The sequence below is a fragment of the Manduca sexta genome, chromosome 14 (genome assembly GCF_014839805.1).
Source record: "Manduca sexta isolate Smith_Timp_Sample1 chromosome 14, JHU_Msex_v1.0, whole genome shotgun sequence".
NCBI lineage: Eukaryota > Metazoa > Arthropoda > Insecta > Lepidoptera > Sphingidae > Manduca > Manduca sexta.
The window spans coordinates 1,960,607-1,981,285 of record NC_051128.1 but is presented as its reverse complement, the minus strand read 5'-3'; the positions used below and the strand labels follow the sequence as shown (position 1 = coordinate 1,981,285).

The following is a 20,679-nucleotide window of genomic DNA, read 5'->3' as shown; positions in this document are numbered from 1 at the left end:
GTTAGTTATTAAAAATAAATCAAAAATAATAATTTTACTTTCCAAATTATAACCCTATTAATAAACTTGAAAAGCTTCAAAAGGCGTCCGAAGTAAATATCTTGTCAATTCGCGGCACGCTATGGGCTTGAAATAGATTTCCATACTGATTGGAAAACGTAACTTAAGTTTCCTAATATTGTAGGTTATATTAGGAACTTGAAACATTAATTACTTAAAAAATGCTTACTGAGTTCTTAAATTTCAAGTCAAATAGTTGAAAAATTATTATATAGATTACATTTGCATAATTATAAAGAATAGAAAACAAGTGATTGAACTAATTGGATTAAAAACTTATGTAAATAAAACGAGTTTATTTATAACGCATTTATATTTATTTAAAAAAACCTTACAAAAATGTTCAGGTTGACAACATTTATTTCACTTATAAATAAGTACATAATACGTTATGTACACGATAATACATAATAATCTGGGATAATAGAGAAAATCCAAATAAAAAAGAATACATTTTCAAAATAAATCGATTTTTATCATACAAACAAAATAGGATTAATAAAAGGAAATGTTTTACTCAAACACAAAACTCATTTCAATTAATACAATTTAAAAATCAAACCATGAATTTAGAGTTGCAAAATTTAAAATTATTTTTTCAATAATTTGTTTTATAAATGTTTTCTATTAAGTGTAAAGAAGCGAGAGAAAATAGCTTATACAAATTATGATGAAGCGTAAGAAATAAAGAAATTTAAGTTGATAAACGTAAGGTCTAGTTTTGAAATCCTAGTTATTGATTTGTAATACATTTATTTACTACTATGACTAGATTTTTATAACATCATTACTATAAGGACGAAAAAAGAGTATTATATATTTAGATTTTAATTTCCTTAACAGATAAACTGCTTAATTTAGATTTTAAAATAATATTTTTTTCGGATATCAGCCATATAAAGCAATGATTATGAATTTATAAATTATACTGTCTTAATACTTATGACATAAGACAAATTTCTGATATTTAAAATTTACAAAATCATAAATTGTTTAAATGCTATTGTTTTATTTATGAATCAAAAGTTTGTTACTCAGTTTCAATTGTATATTTAAATGCTTTAATTTGCCTTTATTGAAGCACATTAACTAACAAAGATTGTATTGTCGTTGTGTACACTAAGATAGATGCGAATAAATATAAGTATAATGTAAGCCTCAAATGTTTGAATGCGGGACTTATATAAATGAGTTTCATTCAAAATATGTTCATTTAAAATTAACATTATTTCATTTGTGAGAATTGTGATTTAAAAGCTTAACAAAAACATTTATTTTAAAATTTTGTTATTAGACTATTTCTCTGTATGAAAATAAATTTGAACAATTTCATAAAACAATTTAGTTTGTTTTTGTAATAAACAATGTTTGTCTGCATTAATAAACTTACTAAATAGACTTTAATTCAGTATATTTTAAACTTGTATTTTTAAAAAATCAATCAGAAACTTAATGCAACTTTTTATTGTTCTTATTCATGTTATACAATTTAAAGATATATTTACTACATTTAGTAACGTAACCATATGAGTTACAACAATTTCACATATCCAAAGATATAAAACTATATTTCTATTATAAGACAGGTGTCGTGCTTAGAATATCGTGGTATATGAAAACATTATAAGCTATGGTATAACGCGACAACATAGAAAGCGCTACTAAGCAATAAAGCTGATATAAACTTGATAGGTTGTCTTTGCGCTAAACTATACTCTAATAAGCCACTGTATAAGGTATATTTTTAATTGCAAAAATTGGGTTTATGTATCACAACAAATGAGATATGATAATGACGTAAAAAGGTAATGCCTCACGATTTTGTCGAGGCTTGACACACAACACAACAAAAATGATACAATAGGACCCCTGAATATTATTGACTGTTATTTTCAGTGAGCTGATCGGGGTATAAAATGAAAATTAAATACAAGTGTTATTTACAGTAAAAAATACTATACCTTGCAGGTTTGAAAAACGGTAGTTGGCATATCATAATGCTGGAATAGAGGTATGTTGCAGCTGGACGTACAAACTTAGTGGCTATAGCTTTGAGATAGAATCACTGGTCTATAAAACGATTTACCGTAATTTCGTAGACTACAAGTCAAATATTAGTTTGACATGAAAATTCGTCAAAAATGAATATACCCAGCAGCGCTTTTCACGAAGTAGTCGTGTTACACCCAGAGTCCCACAATGCCTACGTCGGAGTAAGCCTACCATTGGGAAATCATTGGATCAATCGATCGGGACTCCATCTGTCTTTAAGTGATAAGAATTGTCGACAATGATTGAGTGCTTTTACCCATTCAAAGTGAATTTCCTCTTACGAAATTGCGTTTTTCTTATACTTTTCTACCCTTGATATTTTTTCAAATTACAACGGATTATGTATAATGGATACTGTTTTTCGATTGTAATTGAGAACAATTTAGAACAATACGTGAAAATTCAAAACAAGGATTTGAAAAAATAGAGAGAAATTTTGAAAACGCATGTTTATTGAGAAATAATGATGTGTATATACAAAAAACAAGTTACATTTTAATGAAAAGTTGTTTAAAGCGTTTCATTTCGAAAACTGAATGCAAGTGAATATTATTGATACATCACTTCGTTTATATACAAAAGAGTTAAGATTTATAATAGGCTAGGATTTATCGCATTTTTCAATGGTGACAGTAGTTCTGTGAACCTGGAAATGAAAAAAAACTATAACTAAAAAATATGCATAAACCTTTAAGAATAACTTTGGACCGCTATATATTTTTTTTTCCTTAAAACCTAAAACCAAGCCACGACCTCATCATCATCTTGTCCATTACTTTATAAAAGACAATATTTTAAAAACGAATTTCTGAAATTCTAGTAGCAAAATACGACTGTATGTAGGTAAAATTTTTGAAGTCGTCTTTACTTTTTAATTTTTCATCACAGTTTTTCCAAGATTCGATTGTTTTAATTCCCCATATGTAGCCATTAATTCTATGGTCGTATTCCAGTTGCCATGAAGACTTACCTAAAACACCTGGACTCTATGGTTCTCACGGTCGCAGACGATGATGTTCCCACCAGACATGACTGCGATGCCCTCAAGACCCTTGAACTCTCCGTCTCCTGATCCCCAGGAGCCGAATGCTCGGAGGAAGGTGCCGTCAGGATGGAAGATCTGAATTCTGTTGTTCCCTGAATCTGCTACCACGATGTAACCTTGGTCGTCGACGGCTACACCCCTGGAAGAGAAATTGAGGATAAATATTTGAGGAAAGTTCAGCACGCTATTAGTAGTAGAGAAATCCGTGCCCAGCAGTGGGACAGTATATAGTAGTATATTATTCCAGCTGAGTCCGGTTGGTTAATATATGAACTAATAGAAGTTAAGTTCAGCTGAAGGTTGTTCGAATAAGACTACAATCATATATTTTTTTAATACAACTATTAAATAAGATGAGCGTATGGAAATGTCGGTTCAAGTAAACAAAACAATGCTCGTCAACTGAGGGAACGCGACTATTGAACACAATTAGTAATATGATCTAAAATTATATGAGTTGAAGTTCTAAGTAACTAATATTCGCTGAATTGCACTCACCGCCTTGAGACTTAAGGCTGAGTATTTTCGTAGATTAAACATACTCTTTAGGTATTACAATTTCATTACTAAAATAGTGTTCGCGACGAACTTTTGTGATGTTTTTTTTTATAGAAGACAGACAACACTGAATTCAAACGAACACAATTAATTCATAGATATTATTAATTAAAATCTAGATTGTCTTTTTATGTTATAATGGGCAAACGAGCACACGGTTCCCCTGATGGTAAGTGATCATCTCCGCTCATGAACATCTGTAATACCAGGAGGCATAGTACGACAAAGTATAACAATAGAATGTCGACTGATGAGGGATTATTACCCCTTAGCAGTCGACACAATTATGCCGGCCTGTTGGAACCGCATATATTCAGGCTGATCCCTGGACGAGAAACACTTATGTGCCGACTATGGCGGGTTTTAAAACCTTGTGTACGGTGATCGCTATCCGGGCGGATACAAAATTTATCCTACCTCCAGAAAATTGTTATTTAATTCTACTGAATACTAGATACAATTTATAGATAGACATTTTTTCTAAATCGGATGATACTACTCACGTATCAAAATGCGGAACTGTTAATAGGTCATTGATAAAAATATATTCTGAGATTAAGAAATGTGCGAAGTTATATCTTCTACCGGAAGTCGTAACGTTAGAAATATTGGCCGGCCATTCTAGGACATTCCAATAAATATTATATCTTGAATGATGTCATATATTGTATGTATTGTCAGTGTAACTACTGGATATAATAAGACTTAACATCTCATGTCTCAGGATGACGAGCGCAGTGGAATACCAAATAATACTTTGTTATTTAATTTGCTGGATGGTGTTTCTACCGTTTATGGGCGGTCGTATCGTTTACAATAACAATACGACTGTACCGCTAGAAGTATTTAGCAGATCTCACAGAATACACCTGGTTCATATTATTTATTTTGTATACTTGAAATTTTAAAGAAATGCAATAGCAAGGTATGGATTTATGTCCAATGCGAACTTTGCAACTTTCAACAGTTGGTAGAATTCTGTCTTCTTTATTCAGCTCTATTTAATGATGTTGCAGCTATCATCCGTTAACTAAATCCAAGGTATGTTTTTTATTTATGAGAATATCAATTATAGATTTATTTTGTCGGTTTAGGCGTGTTATATTACGTGAAGTAATTTATTTACAGTTCCAAATAAATTATTTTATTTCAAGAGAATATCAATCCATTTTTGTTTTTTTGGTTCCGATTTCTATGTTCAAATGTACAGGAATGTTACAACTTTCAATATGATTCGTGCGTACCATTTACTTAAAAAACGATTCTAAGTTCTAGATTGTAAGAATTCTTTTTATTCTCCATCAACAAACAATCTCAAGTTACATCGGCAAAGCGGACATTATTGCTCCAGTGCAAACGACAGATTTATCTTTAGCCATGTAATATTAGTGCGAACTCGGTCAAGGCATTCGGTCTGGCGTTCGAAATATTCCGACCGATACGAAAGCACTGATTTTACGGGTGGGAAAATATCTTTCGATTTACTGAGGGTTGTGTAGTCGGGTCTGTTAAAGTTTCAAAAGTATATGTATATGTTAATTTATATGAATATAATTTTCTTTATATTCTATTAGCTTTTGCTCGCGGCTTCACCCGCGTGAAGGAGTTTTCCGTGATATTTTTTTTCCGACTTACTTGATACGTATCTTTATATTTTGACCAAGTTACACAAAATCATTATAAATTGTAACCTATGTGTTATTACATGTATAACCAATATCACTGTAAAGTTTCATCTAAATTAGTTAAGTAGATTTTTCGTGAAAGAGGAACAAACATACGTACATCCATCCGCACAAACTTTCGCATTCATAATATTAGTAGAATATGTTGAAGTAGAATATTTTATATGTATAATAATAATATCAGCCCTGTATTATATACTGTCCTATTGCTGGGCACGGACCTCCTCTACTACTAAATGAGATTAGGCCTTAGTCCACTACGCAGGGCTAGTGCGGATTGGTAGACTCCACACACCCTCAAAATTTACAGAATTTCTCAGGTATGGTTTCCTCATTATATTAAAACATACGATAATTCACAAAGAATACAAACATAATTTTAGAATTATCAGAGATTTGTGCTCTTAGTTTTGAACCAGCGGATTTTCGTCTTGGCAGTCCGTTCCACACCCAATTAGGCTATGGTCGCTTCTCTTTTATATTTCGTTCTAAAAATATTCTTTAATGTAATGTCTTTGTGGAATATTAAAAATTATTCAGATTTGCCATACCAAGATATCGAAAATAAAACATTAACATTAAAGGATATATCAGTTCATAGCCTCGAGGATACAATGACAAGAAATCCAAAATTACTCTTTCTTGTATGTTGAATTTTGTTACTTAAAATTAAACCTTATTTTCTTATTAATCCGTCTAAAGTAAACACCGTTTCTGGAATACGTAGTAAATATTTTGCAACAAGTTCTGACTTTAATCGCTCGTAATGTGAAGTTAGAGACGCTGCCGACCACATTTTATGACCCTATTGGAGGCAGAAGGCAAGATTTGGACCGTTAGCGGTGAAGGAAGAAAGTTAAGGAGTTATAGCATTAGTTGAAACATTGATCAAGTTGTAAGGTGAGATGAGATCACAAATTTTGAAAATCTTAGCGAGAGTAAATGTTTAGGAGAAAATTATGAATATTTATAAAGTCTGGGGAACAATAGCTTACTTTAATATTAATAATAGTATATTAAATCAAATTGGATTGTATGCTGTTTTCATTCTGATGCTTGATACCGACAGTTCCCATATTGCCAAGTATCGGTCATGAAAGAAAATATTCAAAATTCCGTGGTGTGATATTAGTGTTATTTTTCAAACACTTAGTGCATCATTTCTCTGTACAAGAAACATTTGGTTCCGTACCACAGCAATATTCATAGGGTTATATTTCTCCATAGCAACTATACATAATTACATTATGAGAAATATTCACCATCAACTTCAACATTATCTCCTTACCTCGGGAACTTAAACTGTCCATCCTCGGACCCTTCTTCTCCAAAGGACGAGAGCACTCGTCCATTAACGTCGAAGACTTGGATCCTATGGTTGTTCGAGTCTGAGACCAGGACTCTGTTGGTGCTGGACACCGCGATGTAGTGCGGGTGTTCGAGCTGGCCCAACTTGGAGCCAAACGAGCCGAACTTGCCCACAAACGTGCCATCGGATTGGAACACCTACAGGAAAATCAAAATTTTAGCCAAAAATTACGACTGAATGGTCATGTGTTGAAATGTGTTCAAAAATGCAACTCATTTTTGGTATTTTAGAGAAGCAAGGGTATGCCTTGGTGCTGTTTGTACGTTCTCAAGTGACCCTTTTTATTTTTGTAGATGTGACTTGTCGTATTCAAGTAAGAAGAGTGGTATGGGGCAATAATAATATTTTAACTTTGAGTTTTCGTACGACCACAGTCACAGTTCGCCTTGTAAAGATGAAGGCTGCGAAGTCTTTGAAACCTCGGGAGAAAATTAAAATATATACAAAACTGTGATAAAAACAGATAACTAGTTTTATTTATATTCGCATAAACATAATAAATCAGTATTTATCTTTGGTATAAGAACACACTACAGAAGCTCAGTATTCTATTTAAAAACATGCACAAGTTAACTGATCTGGTAGCCAATAAAATTTATAACATAAGTTAGTGAACTTTTGCTTTTTTTTCTGTTTCTAAATCACAATGAAAGCAGTATATTGTAGGTTTAAATAAAATATTTCAGTTTAAAAGCTTCTTAATGTGGAGTGAAGCTTGAGTTTAATAGTGAAGGAATCACGGAGGGCATCTAAAACGCATTATGGAAGAATCGGGTTGGAAATGTTTTATAGTGCAACGCTGGCGTGTGTTGCAAGTGTCTATTGAAAATAAATACTGATGATCAAGCGGGTTTGTAGCCTCTTATATCATAAAGGAATTAGATCTTGCAATAGCCTAAGATTTAGTCTGATATCTTAGAACTGTGGAATACTTATTGTGATTGGGTTTATATCCTCATTGATTTAACTGACTTAAATATTGTTTTTTAATTTTTAAATTAAAGAAAGATTAATATCGTTCGGATTTAATGATTATTTGTCACAATCAAACTATGGCTATTCTCAAAACCGTTTTCAATAAACGGTATTAATCCTCGATCATATCTTGAAAATAAACCAATTTCAATAAATCATTTTTAAGCATCTCAAAAAACCTATGTTCTGATTGGTTCATTTTTGTGGCGGATAGAAAAAAGCGATCGACATCGATTATAGAAAACGGTAGATACAGCGGTTTTTAATAAATAATTCCAATTTCAACGTTCAATCCGATTCCGAGAATGAACCAATCAAAATAACTCCTTTGTAAGCATGTCAAAAAATACTTTGTTCTGATTGGTTCATTTTAAGATAGATCGAAAAAAGCGATCAGGATCGTTAATTAAACGGCAGTAAATCGCAAGAATCAAGTTACAAGTTACACCTAATTCTTTAAGTTCTTATATGATCTAGATTCATAAAAATGTTCATACCTGTACTCTATGGTTCTCCTTGTCACAAACGTATATAAATCCGAGCGCGTCAGTGGTGATGCCCCACGGGTAGTTGAACTTGCCGTCGCCAGTACCCTGACTGCCGAAGGCTCGCAGGAACCGACCCTGGGGGTCGAACACCTGGAAGGAAGATAATAGTTACAAATTTGAACAAATCGGAAATTAGAAAATGGAGAAAGAGAGAAGATAGGAAAAAAATGTATAGGGAATTGAAAAATGAACGAAAAATATAACGCTAAAATTGAGAGCAAGCACAGATTATCTAAAGTGGATTTCAAGAGTACTTGCGAATTCCTGAACGGCAGGAAGAGACGCAAGTCAAAACAGGGGTACTCTATTGCTTCACACACGTAATCTACTTATATATACTAGTTTTTGCCCGCTGCTCCGCCAGCGAGAGGAGGTTGTTCCGGGATAAATATTTTCCCGGGATAAAAGGAAACCTATAGCAGTCAGGAGTGATGCAGCTTCCTATTAGAGAAAGAATTTGTTAGATAAAATTCAAAATCGGTTCAGTACTTTCACAGTTTAGCCCCTATAAACTTACAAAGAAACAAATCCAAAAACTATAATATAATATACATTTTAGAGAACGAACTGATAATGGAAACAAAAATATACCCAGTGTTCAATTTTAGTTTATTTTTGTTCAGACCTAATTTTATATTCTTTATTTATTCTTTTTTCAATTTAGAACCCTTGTTACTATATATTTTTTTTTATTTAGTTGGATGATTGTAACTGCGACACAGTTATCCTTGCAACTGCGGTAATTAGCAACATACAATTGTACTCATTATTGTAATCTTTTGGTCCAACGAAATCAATTATTTTATTTAAGATGTAGTTAATTACTAACCCCCTTATTCATAGACGATTTTTATCGAACGACCGAGTAAGGCTGTGATAACAAGTCTGTTTCTCAGTGCTGACGGCATGGCAGTCTTCGCAGTGCGTAGACGTAGGGACGTTGTGATTGGCTAATATTGAAATACAACAATAATGACTAATCACAACGGCCCTATGTCTATTTCTCAGTGCCATTGGGCACTGAGAAACAGACTTGTTATCACAGCTTTACTCCGTCCTTAGATAAAAAACGTTTATGAATAAGGGGGTAAGTATTTACAAAAATGTTTATTTAGTAGTTTAATATTTATAATGAATTAAAATAAAATAAATTAATAATATAAATACTAATTATTACAAAATTATTATTATATTTCTCTGTATTTAGGAACTTACAAATACTAGCGTAAATATTTTTCTCTGAATATGATTGTAACTTCCTCAAACAATAGCTAACAGTTTTATGTATTCCATAACTGTGACAAACACGGCATTGGACGGACTTCGCCCCTCGGGAAGCGACTATTTCCGTCTGCTGACCACTAACAGTGACTCTAATGAATTACGTCGAAGACAAATAACCAAGTAGAATACAAATTTTGCCACCCGAGGGAAATACGGTGCTTCGACACGTGGCAAGTGGATTGGTGTAGATTTTTACGAGAAAATAATAGCATTGTATTGTATGCTGCCTATTACTGGTTTGAGGTGTTTTGAGGACATGTTTTTATTGAGTTTGATTTTAGGAAAATCGTGAAATATTGTAATGATTTTTATTAAGTAATCGCTGCGCGTGGCGGGAAGGCGTTCAGTTTTAAAAACTGTATATTACTAATGCTCAGGTAATCCATCATCGACTACTCTCGAAGTTACCAATAAAATTTATTTATAGATAAAAAATTATGAAAGAAACTGCGCAATGTACGCTAGTTCAAACCATTTCGCTCAACAGACTATCCAGTATTTCATATTCCGCGCCACAGTTCAAGCTCACAGCCAAGGGCGAAATCTTTCTGAGATCAATAACAAACTTAATTTGGCTGGAACAATGCAGCGAGGTCACATAGACCTTAACCTACAGATTTTAAGACTTAATTGTAAGACCTCTAAGAAAAATTATTAATTGATTTTGTTTTATTTTTATCTAGTTTTTACTTGTAACTTTGTCTTAAAAGCATTTTTGATAAATAATACTTCACCTTAGTTTAAACGCATTTTCGGGTTAATAGTAACCTATATATTTGGGGAAAATGTAGATTTCTATTAATCATTTTCAAAATGGTATCACCACTTCTGAAAGTTTTCCATACATCCAAACTATCAAATTGATAGTTGATTGATTCCACGCTACATTGATTTAAATTGTCATAAAATTAAAATACTAATAGAAATTTAACACAGCTTTGCATTTGCTATTTATCATAACTCCAAAAGGCTCAAGCTCACAATCAAAAAAATCCATTTCTCTTTCAAAAGGGTTGATAGCCATAAACCAAAATTGTGACGAGTTAAGGCGAGTCTGAACGTTTAGATGAAAAAACTGATAATAAAAATACCAATATTTGCTCATTACTGAAAATAAATGTCTTGACTGATGTGGGAATTGAAGCCTTGACCTTTTCTATCTCAACTATCACACGCTGTGTTACGAAGGACGTCTTTATTATAACGTTAATGTTAGTAATAAATGAAATCAATTTTATATTAATGATATAACCAAGTTATTATAGTATATATTGTCCAGATTATAAGATGATGTGCATCTTAAGTTCAAGTAAAAATATGACTCAGGTTATAAGAAAATACCCTATAGATATATTTTTTTATTGCTTTGAATGACGAGACGAGCTTGCCGTTTGCTTGATGGTAAGCGATGCGACCGCACATAAACAGTAGAAACACCACCCAACACCTAGAATTACAAAGTATTGTTTGGTATTCCACTGCGCTCGCCATCCTGAGCCGTGAGGTGTTAAGTCTTATTATGTGCAGTAGTTACACTGGCTACAATGACCTTCAAACCGGAACATAACAGTGACTACACACTGCTGCTTCGCGGCAGAAATAGACGTTGCGGTGGTACCTGCCAAGACGGACTGTCACATATGAGAGACCTACCATCAGTAATATTATATCATACACTTTGAATACATCCTATTTAATTTATAAATATATGAGCCTGACCAGGAGAATAAAAAGCCTGCTTTGTGGGCTTCTTAGCGGGACTATTTATGTATTACAGGCTATAATTTGATTTCCAGGTTTTATAAACTATGTATAAGAATATGATAATTGTTAATTATTTGTATATCATAGAAACGTGCTAGTTACTCGCCTGACAGTTAATATCATACTAGTTCATAAATAGCAGTAACACCTAAAACTTAAAATTTCAAACGAACGCAATGCTCCCCGTCGTTGATATAAAGTCTCAAATATATATCATGCTAAGTTTCCAAAATACTTTTCGTTATTTAATAGGTCAAACACAAAACCTCACAAGGCCTTAGGTAATGCGACAGAGTGTAATAAATTATGTTTTAAAACAGAAATATTGCATGGAGCCGGTCCAAAGGCTTAACTTGCATTACTGACGCTTTTGTTTTCATTTTTGTTATAATTAACAAAGGAATGAGTGCGGGGTTACTTCTGCATTAGTGTTTTAAAAAGGCGACATTATACATGTATTTTTAAGGTTTAAATGCAATTTCAATTGTAAAATGTTTCAATTTTACTATTTAAGTATGCTACATTTACTTATATCAAGATTATCAATTTCAGTTTAATAATTAGAATGGGATGTTGAATCCACGGCTATTATTCTGACTGTCGTTTCGACTTATCGCTAGGATTTGTCATTACCATATTATTTTTTGTTAGCGTTATCAATTGCGGAAAGGCGTCTTTGCTACGGTCCCTACAGTTTCCTCTTATCTAGTCGTTTCTTTGACCACGTGACTTATCGCAAAGATATATCATTCCCATATTTTTATTAGCGTTAACGATTGTAGGAATACTTGAAACTTATCTAAAACCTATCACGCTATTCCCATATTTTTTATTTACGTAAACGATTGTAGAAATATTCTTGTCTAAAACCTCAGTTACGATATTGACGTAACGTCAGCTGTCATTTACCTGTATACGGTGGTTGTATCTGTCCGCGATGATGTACTGTCCAATGCGGTTGACGGCGACTCCGGCGAGGCAGTCGAACTCGCCCTCGCCGCTGCCGTACTGCCCAAACTCTTTCACGAATATGCCGTTGGAATCGAACACCTGGGGACAAAGGGATATTCAAAATTAAATTAAACTTTAAATTAATTCCGTTCATAATTTGTGATTTTCAGCTAATTTGTTATTGCTGTCACAGACACAGTGTAACTTATTTCTTATGTTACTTTTAAGCATGTAGTGTTCACTTCTAGAAAGTCGAGCACCCGATTATGTTCTTAACTATTTATTTTCTAAATTTAGAGTTTGTTTCTAGTGTTATCGACTAGTTTAGTGGACCTAAAAAAAAAAAAAAAAAAAAAAAAAAAAAAAAAAAAAAAAAAAATACGATCTAATTTTCCTCGCCTGAGAGTCTTTCTTCGGGATAAGTGTGCATTTTAAGATTTGTCTTTATTTCGGCGCTCGGTTTATTTACGTACCAATTTTTCGATCAGCTGTTTTTATTTATGATTGTTAATGTCGGAACTAAATTATTAAATACGATTCAAAATCTGAATACATGTCAGTAATTCAGAAGAAAATGCAAAGTTCAAAGATTTTTAAGACGAGGTATCTTCGATTTTTATTACCTTAAATGACGAAAACAAAGATGTGATCGCAAAGATGTGCTAAATAGAAATGATGATTTGGAACAACACGTGATCCCTTTTGGCACGAGGTCGCGGTAAAAATGCCAAGCGTTTGTGTTCAAATGTAAACACTGATGTCAGATATGCTCTGCACAGAATATATTCTGTGAATACTGTTCACGAAAAATGTTTTCTTGATAGGTGAATACATTACTGCTGAAATGGGTAACGGCAGTCGTATGTAGAGACGTTCCATAATGCCGTATTGTCTAATTCAATTTCGAATACGTCAGGGATCGGTATATTATATTTACATCTAGTTAATATGGTATAAGTTTGACAACCAGTGTAGTGACTTTTTTGTGTTGCACCAGGGCATAAAAAGAAGGTAAATAGCTTTGTTAAAAAAAATCGAATTAAAAGCGGTGTTTTGACGCTCTACATACCTGAACTCTGTGGTTAGATGAATCGGCCACGACCATAGTATTGTCGGGACCCACAGCGATGCCACGAGGCCATGTAAAGCAACCGGGTTCGCTCCCCCGACTCCCCACGCTGAATTGTAAACGGCGTTTCTGCAGATATTGGCTCCTAGGGGAGGAACCTGCTGCTGCGAAACCTGGCACACAAAAAAACACATTAGTACATCGAAATAAACAGTGCGAATGTCGAAAACGAAGCGTCACCCCTATATACACGCCACTCGTTTCTCTAACCTGCTACCGCTGCTGTAGCCGCCGTAGGGGAGATGGGGGAGCCTGCCGCGTTTTTTGAATCATCATCAGAACTGGCAAGCTCGTTAGCCGAGCGCAAAGGCAGCCCGAGAGACAGGCGACGCGACGTGCTCGACGAAGTGCCGCCCGTGTCCCTATCTTTGCCTCGAGAACCATATTTATTCTTCAAATATCTTGCCCAAGAGCTGAGCGCCGCTCCGTCTTTCTCGCCGGCGGGTGGTCGCTCGGGCGAGTTCTCGCGAGATTTGAGCGCGTGTGACGATCGGCTGCGAGACAACTCCGAACCTCCAGTGCCGGAGCCGTATCGAGCCGCCAAGTACGCTGACGGAGAAGCCGTGGTAGGTGATACTGGCTCGTCCTGATCATCATCGTCTCCTACACCGAAACCGGTGTGGCTGCTCTTACTCCTGGCAAGACGGTTGCGTCGTTCTTTCAGGGCGAGGTATCTCGATCTTGCTGTTGGGTATTTCGATTCATCGTCTATAGACGAGTTCGTTTCTTCTTCCCTTGGTTTGCTTCCATATCGGTTGCTGTAAGAAGACCCAGCGCCATATCGCGGCGCCGGCTCTTCTTCTGTCTGAGACGTCTGCCTCGTGCGGTACCGGGTGGGAGCAGGCGTTTCTTTGGATTTGTTATCGTGCGCATCGTTGCGAGCGTTAGTGCTGCGCGCAAGCAGTGGCCCAATGTCGCTGCGGGCCATCGCCTGGCTCTCGGGCTTTCTTTGCGGCGGTGCAGGCTCCTCTTCACTCTCCTCGGACGAATCGGTTTCTTCCTCAGAGCTCGTTTCGGAGTCTTCGTGTGCCGGCTCGGCGGGCGCCGGGGCGGGCGTCGGTCTCTGCGAGCCGATGAACCGACTCTGAACACGTTGCGCGCCTCCGGCTGTGCCATTAGTCGTTACCGGTGCTGTTCTCTCGCTGCCTGTGGACAATAATCGAGGTTTTGGTGGCGTTGCATCACTGGCGTACTTTGCTTTCAATTCCGCGATGGTTAGTATCGCACCTGTGTGCTTCACCGCCGAGCCGGAACTTTCTGTCGACGCGCTTGACTCTGTGCTAGGCGCTCGAGCAGCCGGCCGGTGCGGCGTCGGCGTGTCTGAAGCCGAGGGCCTTCTGCCTGTCACAGCAGGTTTCGGTGCGGGCGCAGGTGCTTTGCGCTGTGTACGCTGCAGAGATCCAACGGATTCATCGGACTCACCGTCACTGGACGCCTGAGAAATACATTGAAATTCGATATGGACACCAAAGCAGTAGATATATTTGTTGTGTTGTGTGTATGTGAATATTATGTTAACGTGGAGTGTATTTTATGGAATGCCGTTAGTTGTCGCGCTTTTTCTTGTTAGTACCGATGATTTTTTCCTAAATTCTACGTTGTACTGCTGCATAATTTCACTCTCTTTCTTCTTCCCAACTCACCTCCCGGGCTGGTGTGGGTGGTTTACGTGTTACTGAGTTTCGTTCTTCTTCGGCTGCGCGTGGTGCAGGACGGTCGGGTTCCTGCGACGACGCTGCGCCTTTGTTTTGTCTTTTCAGTCGACTAATTTCATCATCTTCGCTCTGCTGCCTCTGTGCTGGTGGAGGGCGGCGCGGTTGAGGTGCTGGCTGGACAGGCTTGGGTGGTGGAGGTGGTTCTTTTTTTTCTTTCTTCTTCCCGCTGTCGACGTCCATGATCCTTTGCATTACACGTGGACAGTCGGTCAACCTGAATATGCCACTAAGAGGACCTCGTGTGGCATCTTCTGTGTCGGTGACTTTTTCTTTTTCTTTCTGCTGCTGTTCTGCTTTGATGGCGCGGCTGGTTTGCTCTGTGTCAGAGTCATTGTCTTGTTGGTGACTCCTGACGAAACGAGAACGGAATCTACGGGATGGTCTGTGTTCTGACTCATAACCACTGTAGTCGTCAGTGGCACCATAATCTCTCGTGTGCCTTTCAGGTGGAGGAGGTCTTCGTTCACCGAATTTACGTCCTCCCAAAATCGGTTCATCGTTCTCATAATATCCCTTGGCTTCTTCTTGCTGACGGAATTGTGTTGCCAAGCGATGGTCACTCTTAGACCTCGTTAGCCCTTGACTTGGTTGATGGCTTCCTGAATAAGCATTTGGTTGGGTGATGTTGAGTTCACCGTAACTGGCAACATGCATGACGAGTTGGTTAGGGTCGTGTGTCATGATAAACCGTATCCTGCGGTTGTAGTCTCCCGCTTCATAGTCGAAGTTTCGCAAGAACTCAACCGTTTTGAGGAATATCTCCTTGGTGTCCATGAGTTCTGTGTCCTCCCATTCTGTGTCATCGTTCATATACTTATCAGCGAGGTCACAGTTACTCTGTATGTTGCTTAATTCTAACTCTAGATTATCTTTAAGATGCGTGAGGTTTCTAAGCTCTGTGGCTAGATACCGATCAACTTCATTGCGTAAGAAGTCGGTTCTGTCTTTAAGAGCCTTTGACAATCTCTTGTGAATCTCGTCAATTTCACCAGCTACAGCTCCACAGTTTGTTTGTAGGTTTGTTGTATTTCTTTCAACTACACCTAAAATATCTTGTAGCCTGTTCATGCCTCGGCGAACTTGATTATTGATTCTTGCTATTTCTCTGCGGAGTACCTCCATATGCGCTGCTTTACAGTCTTCGCAAACCTTTTTCTCGCAGTGAGCGCATGGTGCACAATATGCTTTCTCTGAGCATACGTTGCATCTCTCCATGATCTGCCCAGCCGTGGGATCTGGGAGTTCCCCGGCAATTTGGGCGTGTAACTCCAGGAATCTTTGGAGAGTGACATTTGTTGGGAATCCTTGGACTCCCTGATAAGGGATTCGGTGCTCCGCACGGCATTCCGGACATTTAACCTGCAAAGAATAATATTGTTAACAACGATCGAAAAAATTATTCTCTTACAGAATAACTCAAGCTTATTTTATTTGTGATTCAGTTGTCGTTTTGTTCTGTATGACTAATGGCTGCCGACAGATTTTTAAAATACTTATAGTTACAATTTTTTTATGAATAATGACTAGCCGCTTACCAACAATAGAGGCGAAAATGAAATGTTTCAAGAATATTTTTTTCGTTGTCGTTTCTTCAAAGTGTAAATTTATCATATTGGACAAATATCGTATTAATAACTAGCCATTCCGATGGGATTTTCTATTTCTCTGTTTAATTTCTTTAGAGAATCATGTTTATTGTTTTGAATAACGAGAGTAGCTTGCCGTTCGCTTGATGGTAAGCGATACAACCGCCTATAAGCAGAAGAAACACCATCCAACACATTTAATTACAAAGTATTGTTTGTTATGCCGCTCGACATCCTGAGACGTGAGATGTTGATGTATGTCCAGTAGTTACACTGGTTACAATGTCTTTCAAACCGGAACACAACAGTGATTGCTGCTTGGTGGCAGAAATAGACATTGCGGTTGTACCTAACCAGGCGGTCTATCACATATGAGAGACCTAGCACCAGTAAATGTTATGTTTAAAAATCCTTTCTTCGTCGTCACCTAGGTTACGTAAACAAACTTCCATGCTAATTAATCTACTGGCTTAATCTGTTCGTGTCAGTCAATGTTTGGAATTTCATTAAGTGGAACATAACGTGCATTTAATTTTACCACTTGCATAGCACTTTTGTTTCCAATAATATTTAATAAAGTTTTTTCAATCAAAAACAACATATAAGCTAAATGAAATTTTCCTATCTACCGTCTTATTTCCTCTTTACATCATACATAAAATATGAATAATTCTGAACATAACATAAAATTTATCCACTACTTCACGCGCCATTTCCTGACTTCACTCTAGTCAGACAATTTAGCATCACTTAGTATGGTCTTAAGGAAATGGTTGCAACATTAAAGTTGTTTTGTCTTTATTACTCTAGAAAAGGAAAAAGTTTGTGCAAAGCGTTTTCATTACTACAGTATAATTTTATCGTTAATTACTTTGCACTTTGCTTAACTTTATTTCCTTGACAATATTTTTTTTGTACGTGAGTTTACTTTGCATTTATTTTTACCTACATTAGTCATACAAACGAAACCTATAGCGTCTTAGTTCATACAGTTACCTCTAGTGATCGTTTAGTGCTCGGAATTCAACCATTTAATTTAATATATTTCAAATACATATTTATCTTCGCCCTTTCTAACATGAACTTCAATTAAGCCAAATCATACTCCTCCATAATATGCTTAAAGAGGAGTACAAATTTCTTCACGTGTTTATAAATAATAATTTATGATAGCAAATTCAACATCTCAAACCAACCCGCATTGCACCAGCGAGATGAATTATAGCTGAAATTCTTTAATTAAATTATAATAGACACGGATTAACAGCTTTTCCCCGAATTCTATTTATTACCATAACATTAAGTTAACAGACTTAACATCGCAATAGTATTAACTGTTATGGTGCTATAATATATGTATAAATAACATTTTCCCTTTTATTATAAAACTAAACAATACATAACCTCGAAATTTCCACGTAGATAAATACGTAGTGTAAACTAATGAGTATGAAAAGCCAATTGCTTTCTAACAATACTAACAAGTTATTCGTCCTCACCTGTCTCCTCACGTAGTCGACGAGTCCGTCCATGCACGGCTCCATGCAGAAGCTGTGCTGACACGGCAGGAGTTTTGGGTTCCTGTACCGGTCGAGGCACACGCAGCATGTTAGCAACGATTCAAACTGCTCCATGTTTATGCTCCCCTTTTATGTATCTGTGGAGGAATTAGTACATTAGATTTCTGAGGGACTACGAAGGTAGGGTAGATACGTTAATATAGTGGAATATATAAGACAAAAAATCAAATATGTTATAGAAAATAGGGATTTTTCAAAAAGGTATATTTTTAAGAAACATGTATGGTTAGAATGTGGCCAAAACCATTATATTATTGGGATTGGTTAAGAAAGTAATACGTGACTGACGCTTTAATTTTTATTTTTTATTATTATTTGTAACTAATTGACCCGACAGACGTTGTCCTGTCTTAACTATGTATGCACGCGCACATTCTGTCGATCGCTGACAGTTATTTCAAACCGCTGACAGTTGTGTACTCAGGTTGTGTAAAATTAATATTGACGTTAAGGGTTTTTAAATTTTCTAATTTTCCGCGCATTTTTTTAATTATTTTTTTCATGAGAACCTCCTCCTGACAATAAGAAACACAACAACAACAAAAAATTAGTCAAATCGGTCCAGCCGTTCACGCGTGATGGCGTAACCAAGGGAAATAGGGATTCATTTTTAGATATGTAAATCTAGGTACATTATGTTTGTTTATGTTGCGACTGTGACTAATAAATCGTTATTCTTTCTTTATGTATAATATTATGTCGATTACCATCAGAATAAAACAACCATATCGTCATCAATTGTTTAGGCAAGCTCTTATGAACGATATAACTATCAGTTCCAGAAATGTCAACAAATATCTACCCACATTTAAAATAAATATTTTGTACTATCAGTTAATTCTGTTCTTTTCTATAAGATATTTTTTCTGGTGGTGGGATATTATATATTATATCCGCCCGGATAGTGACCACCGTAAGTGTTAAAACCCGCCATAGTGGCACATGTAAGTGTGTCGCGTTTCGGGATCAGTCTGTGCATATACGGTTCTAACAGGCCGGCATAATTTATTTATTTAAAACTTTATTGTACACCGAAAATATAAAAAAAAAATACAAATTTGTATATATAATTGTGTTGTTTCTAGAGGGGTAATCATTTCTCGTCAGTCGACATTCTATTGGACCCTCACTTACCATCAGGAGCAGTGGGGTCACTTTGCTGTGCTCGTTATAAAAGAGAACATTATCTATAGAAGTTATACAATACATTTAATATTGTCACTCAATTAAGCCTTAGAATATAGTAAATTAGATCTTTTTTTAATTTAATTCAGGTAACCAAGGAACTACAACAAAATGTACACCTACATGACAGCGATACAATAAATTAATATTTATTTTTTTTAATTATAATTGATAAGAAGTTAGGAAAGATCGCCTAGAGAAGACCGCCATTAGTACCACTGATGTTTTAATTATTCCCACCGTATGTATGTTTGTTTTTTAACACTTATGGTGTACAATCAAGATTTTAATAAATAAATAAGAAGCCATTTGATTACATTTCTAAAAGACTGGTGGAATGCGCTATACATCTCTTTTGACCTTAGCAAAGTCAGCGACCGTCCGACCTTGAGTAAACATTATTTCTTCTTTTTCTAAATGAAACGAAAATAATCAGGTAATTGAATGTCCATTTGTTTTCGAAATTGAATTGGGAATGAACTAATCACTGGTATTTATTTTCGATTGTTGTGATTGATTGAGTATTAATCAAGAGGTTGGTTTGTTAGTGACGGGAAGCGTCCGTGACGGGGACGTGACGTTTTAATAAAACGTCGGAAATCGATTAGTAACCCTTTGAGTATGAACGCACCTAATTAATAAATTATATTGTTCAGTCACGAAGGATACATATAACTCGATTTCAGCCGGCTTCCTTTTATGTAAAACTAGCTTTTGCTCACGGCCCGCGTGAAGGAGTTTTGCGAGATATTTTTATGACTTACTTGATATGTATCGTTATATTATGACTAAATTACACAAAATCACTATAAATTGTAGCCTATGTGTTAATCTGATGTATAATAAATATTACTGTAAAGTTTCATCCTAATCCGTTCAGTAGTTTTTTCGTGAAAGAGAAACAAACATACATACTTCCATCCTCATAAACTTTCGCATTTATAATATTAGTAGGACGTGTGTAGAATCTAATTATCATTAGAACGAATTGCAGACCGCATTCATGCATATATATTGTGTCGGGTTTCCTTTCGGAAAAATTCACCTTTCGCCACTGGCATTATTTATTGAATGTTTCTTTCTCCGAATATTTGTGTCACTAAATAATATGCATCACTACCAAGTATGGATGTAGGCCGTATTCGACAGGTCCGTCTGGAAATCTTTGGGGGAGGCTTGTGTTTATGAGCAAG

General features: G+C 35.9%; 1 protein-coding gene across 4 annotated transcripts in view; it reads right to left on the bottom strand.

Moving 5' to 3' along the window:
* Positions 1–358: 358 nt before the first annotated feature.
* LOC115442798 (RING finger protein nhl-1) overlaps positions 359–20,679 on the bottom strand; it is a 99,364-nt gene continuing 79,043 nt past the window's right edge. For 3 of the 4 annotated variants that reach the window (XM_030167956.2, XM_030167958.2, XM_030167957.2), the window contains 9 exons: positions 18,221–18,378; positions 15,064–16,494; positions 13,631–14,855; positions 13,361–13,533; positions 12,250–12,390; positions 8,242–8,382; positions 6,689–6,906; positions 3,083–3,296; positions 359–2,758 (listed from right to left, as the gene is read on the bottom strand). In XM_030167956.2, coding sequence (XP_030023816.1) covers positions 3,083–3,296; positions 6,689–6,906; positions 8,242–8,382; positions 12,250–12,390; positions 13,361–13,533; positions 13,631–14,855; positions 15,064–16,494; positions 18,221–18,355 — 3,678 coding nt within the window. In that variant the 5' untranslated portion in view covers positions 18,356–18,378 and the 3' untranslated portion in view covers positions 359–2,758. The remainder of the gene's footprint in view (positions 2,759–3,082; positions 3,297–6,688; positions 6,907–8,241; positions 8,383–12,249; positions 12,391–13,360; positions 13,534–13,630; positions 14,856–15,063; positions 16,495–18,220; positions 18,379–20,679) is intronic. The other variant, XM_030167959.2, reaches the window with a different exon arrangement.